The sequence below is a fragment of the Pantherophis guttatus genome, chromosome 1, assembly GCF_059756535.1.
Source record: "Pantherophis guttatus breed Tessera chromosome 1, ASM5975653v1, whole genome shotgun sequence".
Taxonomy (NCBI): Eukaryota; Metazoa; Chordata; class Lepidosauria; order Squamata; family Colubridae; genus Pantherophis; species Pantherophis guttatus.
Window position 1 is genome coordinate 112758794 of NC_142063.1, and position 11527 is coordinate 112770320.

The 11527-nt window shown below is 39.8% G+C and overlaps 1 protein-coding gene across 6 annotated transcripts in view; it reads left to right on the forward strand.

The window, feature by feature from the left end:
* Nucleotides 1-10593, forward strand: part of SYT7 (synaptotagmin 7) — a 256942-nt gene extending 246349 nt beyond the window's left edge. For 5 of the 6 annotated variants that reach the window (XM_034420193.3, XM_034420188.3, XM_034420189.3 and 2 more), the window contains one exon: nucleotides 5722-9528. In XM_034420193.3, the coding sequence (XP_034276084.2) occupies nucleotides 5722-5826 (105 nt within the window). In that variant the 3' untranslated portion in view covers nucleotides 5827-9528. Of the gene's footprint in view, nucleotides 1-5721 lie in introns of all 6 variants that reach the window. The other variant, XM_034420194.3, reaches the window with a different exon arrangement.
* The last annotated feature ends 934 nt before the right edge of the window (nucleotides 10594-11527 follow it).

Sequence of the window (11527 nt, forward strand, 5' to 3'; positions counted from 1 at the left end):
AATCTTCTCAAGATACTATATGCAGCTGTCTCATGAAGGGAAGAATCCATCTTTATGTCTTTTTCTTGAAGACTGGCAGCTGCTTCGCATGACTACTCTATTTTGTTGAGAAATTCACATTCAGCCTTTCTTTTCCTTTCCTCTCAGATGAAATCCCACAATTCTGAACAGTCAGCATACAACTGGAAATATAATCAGCTGTGACTCAACTGCACCTGATCAGTACACCTTCTGTGTTTATCTTGTCTTCTATAATTTTAGTATTCCTTTCCCAGAAAAGTATGCAAAACCAAGAATGTAATAGAAAGAAAATGTCTTATATTTTTTATCCAATGGTAGAAACGAAGTAGGAAACAATATAGTTTAGTAGATTATGATGATTATTAACACAGTCAGCCAGATGTTTAGATTAGATTTGGCATTATTGTTCATCACACAATTGGCCAGATGTTCAGATTGGATTTGGCATTTTTGTCTACCTACCAAGTCCTTCCCAAGGACCTGGGATAGGCAAATGTAGATGTTTGATGGTTTTACAGATATCATTGCAGAATGTAAGCTGTTCTGAGGTGTTATGTGACACCTTTCTGTTTAAACCTTTCTGTTTAAATTTTAAAATCCCAGAGCACTTTAGCTTCTTTATTCTTTATTCTTTTCTCTATTTTATGGTTCCACTGGTTCTTGCTTGCAGGCAAATGGTATTTCTTGCAAGTCTTCTAATGCATCATTGTTGCTACTTTGTCATGCCACTACTTCTGGTCAGTCTGAGTGATCTTGCAGCAGCTAACTAGGAGCAGCTAACTGTTCCTTCAGCTTCTTTGCAGAGGTGGTGGCCCTGCTCTCTGTTGCTGTCTTCTGAATTCTGGCTTTGTACGCATTTGTTCTTAAGACTTGATCATTATTATTATTATTATTATTATTATTATTATTATTATTTATTAAAGAAATGTATATAGCCACATAGCTCATGCCTAGATGACTACAGGTGGCTTACAAAATTTAAAAACCTCACCACATGATTAAACCCTTTTTAAAAAAACACCCCCTCCCCCCCTCCCTCAATGGCAGTAACAACACAATTAAATCAGGCACTTGATTGGCCGCATCTCTCAAAACTGTGTTTTTAGAACCTTTTGGAAAAACAACAGGTTAGGAGCCAACCATACCTCAGGGGAATAATTTTCCACCGAGAAGGGCCTTTTCATGGTTCTACCATATGGCAATCCCTTTGATGGGACCTAGAATTCTCTCTAGGTAAAGAATTCCAAGTAATGCATATCACCAAATAAAATGCTCTTCCCTGACTTCTAGAAAAGCACAATGCAGAATATTGTGGAATTTAAATGAAAAATAAAACTCTTTTTTTCCCAATAGGTATAATCCCAGAAAAAATAAATACAGTAAATAAATAAGAAACTTTAATAAGATACATGTTCACAGCAGCAGGAATACATTTAGTCTAATACTGGAAGAAAGATACAATTCTGACAATATCTGACTGGGAACTTAACTTGAGAACATGCAACAATGGCAAAATTAATAGTATATATTCACATCAGAAGTTTAACCCATTTTAAGAATGGCAAGTATAAACACATACTGTATAGTCTGGCTTTTAAGGGGTCCAAATGCTTATAAATATTGTAAATTAGCAAAAGCACAAAAGAGGGAAGTTAGAAGCCAAATGGTCTTTTTTTCTCTTCCTCTTTTCCTCTGTATTTTAATTGTTATCAAATTTGCTTTGTTCATTTTTCCCCCTCTTTCCCCTTCAACATGCAGAGATAATATTAAATAACAATACAATAGAGACCTTAATGCCAAGTAATCAGCTCAAGACAGAAATTTATTGTACTCTACAACAAATACTGTGATACAATCTGGAGGAGCTTTTTAATGGTGTATTCAGTTTTGGATGAAAAAGCTAAATAATCTTATGCTAATTAACACTGACATTTTATATCATAATATTGATACAATGCATCTCTTTTTTTTAAAAAAATGGTTTAAGCTAACTAAACAGCATTGAAATAATATAATGTATTGTTCAAGTTTTACAACAGTATAGATTTTACACAATTTTTAAAAATGAAAAAAGTTGTTCCTGTTACTATGTTTTGAAATGTAGGAGCCTATGAAAACAACAATTTTGGTCGTATGCGAAAGAACCATTTGTATTGGATTCTGTGGGGTTGCTTTCAGCATATTTCTATTTTGTATATCCAGATGAATTAATGCTTTAGCTAACATTGCCGTCATAAAATATAGAAAACCAGTCTAAATAACCCTCTGATCATATCTTAAACCGGGTTTACATAACTGAGCTGCAGTCCTGTGCATCACAACAAATGGCACTTCTGACTACATTTAGTTTATTATGTAAAACAACCAAACAAAAGATCTTCAACTAGTTGAAATATAATCTTTGCTTAAAAATAAACCACCACAAAAAATAAACCTTACCCTTTAAATTGCTCGTGTGAAATAATAAACTTATTAAGCATAAAGAAAAACAGAATCCAGGCTTTCTTTGCCTACTTCTCTCACTCTTCAACTTCTTTTATACTGATTTGTCAGAAACAAGCCTCAGTATCCCCTCTTGCACATTTGAGAAGATGGAATATCGATCAGTTAGTGTGAGGGCCCTCTCAGACATTGCCCTGTTGCAGGAAAATTAACTCCATCTCTCCAGAGCTCCATTCTTCTGTGTTCCAATTCTCTATACCATAGGACAGAACCCTCCTACTCCAAGAGGAATTCTTACTATAGATAAGCCTCTTGACCACGCTGATATTTACATTTCTACATTATACACAACTTCCATCCCAATGCCATAGAATGAGCCATGGTTCTATTTTAATCACGTAGCTGGGCATATGCAGCTGACCTTGGAGAAAATGTGAAAGAACCATTTGGGCAGTGTTTAGGGTGGGGGCTGAGGAAGACAGCACCTGTTAAAGGGCAGGTTGAACAGGCAAGAGACAGAATGGAGAAAAACAACTCAAAACATCTCTGTCTTGATTTTGTTTAGTATATGATGGGATAGAGAGAGAAACTTGGACATGTTTTCAAGATTCTGTAGTTCTAGCCTACATCCATAGGCTAGAATTAAGAATCATTCCTAGAATTAGCATTCCTAGAATCCCTGCAGGGTCTTGTTTATTGACCTGTCCTACCTTGACAGGCTGATATTCTGCCTCCTTGGGAATAAAAGATCCCTTTAAGCAAAATAAGCACATGGTTAGGGCACCAAGGGAAGGAGGACACCACCGAGTTGTTCCTCCTATCTCTAGTGCTACACCTAACTTCAATAAAAAAATTTGTAATAGTCCTTGGCTGAAATGTCCAACTTTATTTTATTTTATTTATTCAATTTCTATAGCTGCCCAACTTAACCAAGTGACTCTGGGCAGCTTACAATTCTAAAATTATAAAACAATTAAAACAATTTTAAAAACAATAAAAATAATATTGTTTACATTGTTTAAAAAAAGTTTTCTTTATCATGGTGAATGACTAAAATTTAAAGGGTTGGCATGAGAATTTTGCTTCCATCAAGGGTCACCATTGTTGGGCTCTGCTTAGGCCATCAGTTGGCCCTAATGCAACCCTGCAATACCTCTGCAGTACTGATTGGGAAGAAGCTCTAATTTTAATGTCCAAGTTCTTTTTGCTTTCCTCCCTATAGTATTTTTTTTTCTTATCTGATTTTAAGTAATAGAAGTCTGCCAATCCAAGATAGGATGCCCTTGCAACATTTAAGCAAATTGATGACAGCCAGGTAACAGGAAATCAGGAAGGGGGCCACAAGAAATCTTGATGAGTGCCCCAAATCAGAAAAGCAACAAAGTTTGCTTCGTGCCAGTTCCCTGTGAATAGCACACACTCACAGAGAAGTAAACTGTCCATCCCAGTAACATCTTCTTAATAATGTCAAATAGTCAGGACAGCCTGCTGTAGCCCTGTTTTTTTTTAATTTATTTTATTTGATTTCTATACCGCCCTACTCCCGAAGAACTCAGGGTGGTGCACAGCCAAACAATAAAATATATACATACAAAATTTAAAAGTGGAATTAAAATCAAATTAAATAGTTTAAAACCCCAATCAATTTAAAACCAATTTTAAAATTTGAATATATAAAATACTAAAAAATATTAAAAATTAAAAATTCTTTTATAAAAGAGGGAGAAAATTAGGCCAGGCCCGCCTGGTGAAATAAAAAGGTCTTTAAAACGCGGCGGAAGGTGCGCAGATCCGGGATCCTCCGTATCTCCGGGGGGAGCTCGTTCCAGGTAGTAGATGCCCCCACAGAGAAGGCTCTCCCCCTGGGGGCCGCCAGTCAGCATTGTTTGGCCAACGGCACCCGGAGGAGCCCCTCTCTATGGGAGCATACCGGCCAGTGGGAGGCTATTGGTGGTAGTAGGCGGTCCCGCAAGTACCCAGGTCCTGAGCCATGGAGCGCTTTAAAGGTGGTAACCAAAACCTTGAAACGCACCCGGAAGACCACCGGGAGCCAGTGCAGTTCGTGCAGGAGGAGTGTTACATGGGAACGCCATGTCGCTCCCATTACCACCCGCACGGCCGCACTCTGCGCCAGTTGGAGCCTCCGGGTACTCCTCAAGGAGAGCCCCATGTAGAGAGTGTTACAATAGTCCAGGCGGGAGGTGACGAGGGCATGAGTGACTGTGCGTAAGGAGTCCCAATCCAGAAAGGGATGCAACTGGCGAATCAGGTGAACCTGATGAAAAATCCTCCCGGTCACGGCCGTCAAGTGCTCTTCTAAAGACAGCCGTGAATCCAGGAGGATGCCCAAGTTGCGCGCCCTCTCCGTGGGGGCCAATGATTCGCCCCCAATAGTCAGTGATGGCACCAACTGACTATATCAGGACGTCGGAAACCACAGCCACTCGGTCTTGGATGGGTTGAGCCTGAGCCTATTCCTCCCCATCCAGATCCGCACAGCCTCCAGGCACCAGGACATCACTTCAAGGGCATCGTTGGGGTGGTCTGGGGTGGAGATGTACAGCTGGGTGTCGTCAGCATACTGGTGGTACTTCACCCCGAAACCACGGATGATCTTGCCCAGCGGCTTCACATAAATGTTGAACAGGAGGGGCGAGAGGACCGACCCTTGCGGCACCCCGCATATGAAGGGCCTCGGGGTCAACCTCTGCCCCCCTGTCAACACAGACTGTGAGAAAGGAGGAGAACCACTGCAACACAGTGCCTCCCACCCCTAACTCTTCCAACCGGTGCAGCATGATACCATGGTCAATGGTATCAAAAGCCGCTGAGAGATCTAACAGGACCAGGACAGAGGAGCACCCCTTCTGTTTTAATGCCATTATGAAATCAGACAGCTTGAATAATTAGAAGCCTGATCATCTGAAAGTGCCCTTAGCCTGGGAGAGCACACTGTGCAATGGAGAAGTAGTTTCTTTCAACTGCTACCTCATTTCTTGTCAAAATGAGTGTCCACAACCCCCACTTGTTTTATGCCCAAGCAAAGAAACAATAGATTTAGCCACTTCTGTCTCATCTACTCAGGGCTAGCAATTTCATAGCAGGCAGTTATGCAAGCACTAAGATATGTGCTAACGCTGACCTGTTCGGGAGGAGGAGGTGCACAGAGCGGTAACTCAGGGAAGAGGTGGGGATAAGAATGAATAGTGTGGCTTTTGACCAGTCCTGTCGTCTAATTTGTTTCCCTGCCCCCATTAGATCTACCTATCGTGGAAGAGTGGACCAGGCGAAGTAAAGCACTGGAAGGATATGATTTCACACCCTCGCCAGGCGGTGGCACAGTGGCATCAGTTGAAGGCTTGAGAGGCAGAAGCCAAGGACTCGCTCTGGGGTTCGGTGCACCAAGTCAGCATTTATTGGCTACACTCTCATGACGACTTTATGCACAGCGGCTGCACTGAGGTGTCCTCGTGAGAGAAAAGCTTGGGGATGGATGAACAGAGGCTAAGAGAGTAAACCTGAAATATGTACTTTAAAAAAAAAAAAAAAACCTCTGGGTGTGGGAAAGTGATGTCAGTGCCCCTTATGCTGGTTCAGCAGCACATACTACTATGAGGAGCATTGTTACCACCCAACCTCCTGCTTTAGCCTGTCCTTCAGACTCCGTGCTTAGCAAGAACAAGCAAGAGAAAGAGATGGAACAGAGAAGAGCCGCTCTCCAGGGGCTTCAGCCTAGAGAAGTGAAGCCCTGGTTTGTTTGAGTATGCAGTGTGGCACGGACTTTGAAATAATGGGAGGAGAGGAATCTGTGATCGCCATACAAGACTGCCTATGCGTTCTTCCAGCCAAAGGCCCATTAGAATGGTAGCCTGCCCTGCCATGAGAAAGCTAGCCCTCATCTGTGGGTGCACAGACTTGAGAGGGGGAATGGCAAGATCACTTGCTCTGTTTCAGTGGAGATGGCTTCATTATAATTCAATACAACTTGTAAGAGTAATAATATAAATAACAAGGATGGCTAGACCTTTATCCTAGCCAGGCCTCTCAGCAAAGCAGAGAGGAGCCATGATGCTCCCATAGCCCTCTGGGTGCATTTTGTCTGTGTGTGAGAGAGAGTGAGAGAGAAGGAGTGAAGGAGGGAGACTGATTGTGAGTAACTGAATGTGTGTGTGTGTGTGTGTGTGTGTGTTGTAACTAGGTATGAAGAGCATTTATGTGTCCCTTGTGTTTTCTTTCCCTCAGCCCCAGAGAAATTGTTTTTCTAAGAGAATGGATTGTCAGCCTCGCAGGAACAAGAATTTATGCCATGTGAGAAAGGAAAGCAGTTGATTTCCAGGCTTGGAGTCAAAGGGAAAAGAGAACAGTGAGAGGCAAAAAAGCTATTTTGATGGCCCACAGATCTGGAAGCCTTGAAGTACATGTCACAGACTAAAGTTTCTTAGAGAGAAACTAATGTTTATTTATTCCTTTGAGTTTGATCTATTAATGGTGAAGAGACATGTTAAATTCTGCTGAATTTTCTCTGGCAAGCAGATCAAACTGATCCCTCACAACTTGTTCCATCCAATCAGCCGTAAGAAGTCTACCTATTTCAACCTGCACTGGCACCATCTTTTTTCTCCATCTTGGTGTCCAAGGCTGGCATTTGCCCAGACCAGAGTCTTGCCACTGGAACAAGCGTGCAGCAATACTATTAACCAGTCAGTTTTCCACTAATTGTAAAATAGATTGCCTCGTAATGAACACCTCATTAACAACTTACATCACTCATGAGTGTATGACTTTTTAGAGAAATGTACACCTCCACTAAGTACATCTCAGGATATTATTTTATATACTAAAATTACCCCTGCTTGCTAATCAGAGGCCCTAGGTGTCCTTTAGTTACTTAGATCTTGACTTGTGTTCCCCCCCCCCCAGATTCTAGAACATCTTATGGTCTCCTAATATTTTCTCCTGATATCATTATCATTTTTCCAGGTAGTCAGCATAAAAAGTTATAAGACAAATGTGTTGAAGCAGGGATGGAGGTACTCTGAAAATGAATCACTGTAGCTAATTTCTGGTTAATCCACTCAACATAGAATGTATTAAAATCAACACTTTCACCATCACAAATTTAGCATATCCTAGTGAGCCTAGCTACAGTCCACAACTACTTTATACATGTTTGACAGCTTCCCTACTTTCCACCCCATATTAGGAAAGCTCAGTTTTTTAAAAAAAAGGATTGTCTAAAAATTGTTCATCATAAAGCATCCAGTGCTAACACTGCAATCCACCCCACCTCACCCCAACTCCTGATGAGTGCAGTGCAGTGGGGACTGAGCAGCATTGTGATTTTTAACTGCATATTCACATAACTGATGTGTTATGTTCAAAACTTAAGCTGCTATGGAAAATGGATGCCTTGATATATGTGCAAAACAGTTTTGTGGTCAAAGATGGCACTTGTTGAACATTTTTTAGCATCCATTAAACTATACTTGAATGACAATTAATTTCTGCTTTAATATGTCATAGACAAGATTGCATGAATCAATTCTGAAATAACATTTCCAGATTACTGCCAGGTGCTCTATCAAATGACAAGATGCTTCCACTCAAGACTTTTACCATGCAGTGTCACACTACTTAACCTGCAGAATGGAAGATCCAAATGATTATGTCTCCTTTGTCTCTTTTCCATGTGTTTCTCCTCCCCACCCCACCCACCCCACCCAGTTCTTTCAGGCTTTTTGTTATCATAGGAAATCTACTAAGAAGATAAAGAAATAGAATACCATAGCTCCAAAAGTAGAGCTAGGAACTCTCTTTTCAGTTTGCAATGATACGGCTGGAAGGAAACTCAAAATCATCATGCACTCATTTACTTGAGTAATAATTCTACTTCTGGTTTATCCCTTATTAATGGTCACTTTCTCTTAAACGTTACATGAGAGGAAATTATATGATCTTCCAAAGCAGTCTTCTCACTTATCTATATTCTTTGGAGTTTTCCAGTGGTCATCTAAAATCTCCTCCATTGTTTAAAGCCATGATTCAGATCTTCCTCTCTAGCACAACAAACAAAAACAAAGCTGTTTTGTTATGAGTCAGTGCTTCAAATGAAAGACGATAGTTATCATAAGAATTCTTGAATTATTTACTTAGGATAAACTATTACAAGATCCTCTTTCCTATCTTTATTGAGTTAAGGGTGCAAAAAGTGCAGTCTGGGGTCATGTGCCCTCTATGTACATCTCTTTTCTGGTCCAAGAACCCAGATTGGGAAAAAACAAAACTTGATCTTCTTTTGCATTGGGGGGGGAGGCTTAAGGAACAAAATGGACACCTTAAGCTTTGCAGATACCCAAGGCATTAACTTCAAGTAATAGTTTCTGCCCACTTTTGGCATACAACTCTATCCCTCAGTATAGCTCTTGAACCAACAGAAGTAGCACACCACTATCTCTAGACAGAGACAGACTAGTTGGTTCAGGATATTCAAATGGTGCTTTTGGCTTCTCATTCTTTTCCTCCATCAAACTATTATTTACTAGAATTTGAAAAGCATCCCTATAATGAAACCTATTTGAGAAACCTGCCTTAAAATGTCCATGGTTGGTCCCTACCCAAGGCAAGCAGCTGCAACTGGTAGATCTGCAGCATCAATAAAAAGCAGTAAGTTTTATCATACCTTTTGCTATTATGATAGTGTTAGTTGATATTTGTTCCCTACGATGCTTCTTAAGCCGTTTCTGCACACAAGAGCAGTTACCTCTGCTGCAAGAAAGGATTCTGAATGCATGTTTTTCTGCAGGAACCCCAGGCAATAGTGACTTCAAATGGGGGAGATTCAAGGCTTAGGGTCTCTTTTGATTACATTTCCCTCAGACATTACCCTTATCACAGAATCTTCATTTGCTTCCCCTATAACACAATTTTAACAAATACACCACCTGGTCCCCTATGAGGGAAGATGGGCTTGTGGGTATTTTTAATTCACCACATTCCTTATCTGAAAATGATGCCAAGTCTTGAGATAATACATGTGACTATCGCTGATAGCAACATAGATAAAAACAATAAGTTTTAAAGCCTTCTGCTCTTCTATGAGCAATGGAAGATGAGATGTAGATAAATCTAGGAAAATGTAAGGGAGCATAATATTTGTTAGGTGGCACCAATGTTCTATTTTGATTTTTCTGAATGATTTTATTAGAACCAGAGGGCAGATTGCTAGCTCATATTAATCCATTTCTCCTGAGGACAGAAATGCCCAAACTGACAGGAAAGGTAGCACTGTTACAGACTCTGACAGACACCAAAACTGACAGAATTAGTTAAACATGATGTGCAAATGACAAGATCATTTTGCCAATGCTATCAAATTCTAAGGAAAACAAACATTTATCAATGATAACAGAAGGGATGGTAGTAGAAGGAGGATGTTCAGCTTGGTGACACCTGCACTAAGTACCGAAGTCAATGGATATCAGGATTCTGGCAACTTCTAGACTTTTCTAGATTTAATGCCAGAGACATAGACTAAACCCAAAATTGTGGTCTTGGAAAAGAATGGATGTTGGTTTAATATAAAATGGCTAGGTCTTCATTAACTCATTAATTTTGGTTGAAAGGCTAGGAATTGTTTTAAAGCTGCCAGCTTGGCTGGTTGGACTAAATTAGGGAAATCATGGGGATCAATCGATATTAATTTTGATGCCACGATGACTGCCTCTGAAGGCTACCTTCCTTGTACAATTGGTTGGTCACTGTAAGAATAGACTGCTGGATTAGATAGACCAGTGGTCTGATCCAGAAAGGCCCTGCTTACATTCTTCTGTTGTTTCCCGGCCAATTAGTTTGCACAATCTTACTGCAATTTCATAATACCTGCTTCTTCTCCACAATGTTGTCCATCACCTCTGTTCTACACCTCTGTCCACCTTCTCCCCCTGTTCTTAAACTACCTTATGTCCTTTTAAGTCCTCTCCTCGCATTCCTCTCACTTCACACACAAAATTTATTCAGCTGTTTCCCTTCCAAAAAAAAAAAAAGACTCCTCCAAATACAAAGTTTATCACCAACCGCATTGCAGCACCTTGCTTCTTTGAAGTCTCTTCAGATAAGTTTTGTATAGAAAAAGATTATCAATAGTTTATAGTAGAGTATTTAATAACTCTCTCCAGTCTTGGCCATTGATCATGAGGACACATGAGCCAGCCTTTCACATGTCCCAGTGTTTAGTTTCTTCCATCAGATGGCTAATCCATGGATCTGTTTTGTCAAGGTGTTTGAGCAGACTGACTTTTACAATGTGCATAATGTTTGTGATGGAGTTATAGGTATGTATTTTGTAGACTTAGTCAGTGTGTTACTGAATTTTCCCCATGTATGTTGTACAGATGCTTGAATTGTATTTCTGGCAGGCATATTTTTATACATATATCAAGACATTGCTAAGAATAATAAAGGCATGCAGAAATAAGAGAAAGACTCAAAATAAACAGAGAAGGTTTTAGACAAATCAGGAACCAGGAAAATTTGAATTGTAAAGTGAGTTTCCACCCTATGGCTTTTTTGAGGGCATGCTCTTAGCTGGGCCAGGAATTTAAAATCAAAGACCCCGTTTTTATATATTTATTATTCTGTTATTGGGGGAGCAGTGATAGTAAGGCATCAACTGGCATTTGTTTAATATATCTTGCTAGAGAAAGAGAGTATTGAAATGGACACGGCTTTATTTTTCTATTTTTCTGCCTCACCTGTATAGCTGTCATGCAATCAGATGCAAAAACAAAATGTTGGACACTGAAACAACAAAAAGAATTTTTATATCAAAAAAGGAACTGGAACATAGCTAACTTCCTATTTCGGTATTTTTTTTTCAATCCTGTTTCCAGTACTTTTTTCCTCAGCTTCTTCCTGACTTCAAAGTAAAATCTTTGTCACTGAGCTACTTTTTAAATTAATTATATGTTCATCATAGTTGGTCAATTTTGCCCAATATAACTTTAATTCCATCTTGCTCCTTTACAATTCATAAAAATATATTGGATGAGCTTCAAAACTCCCATCA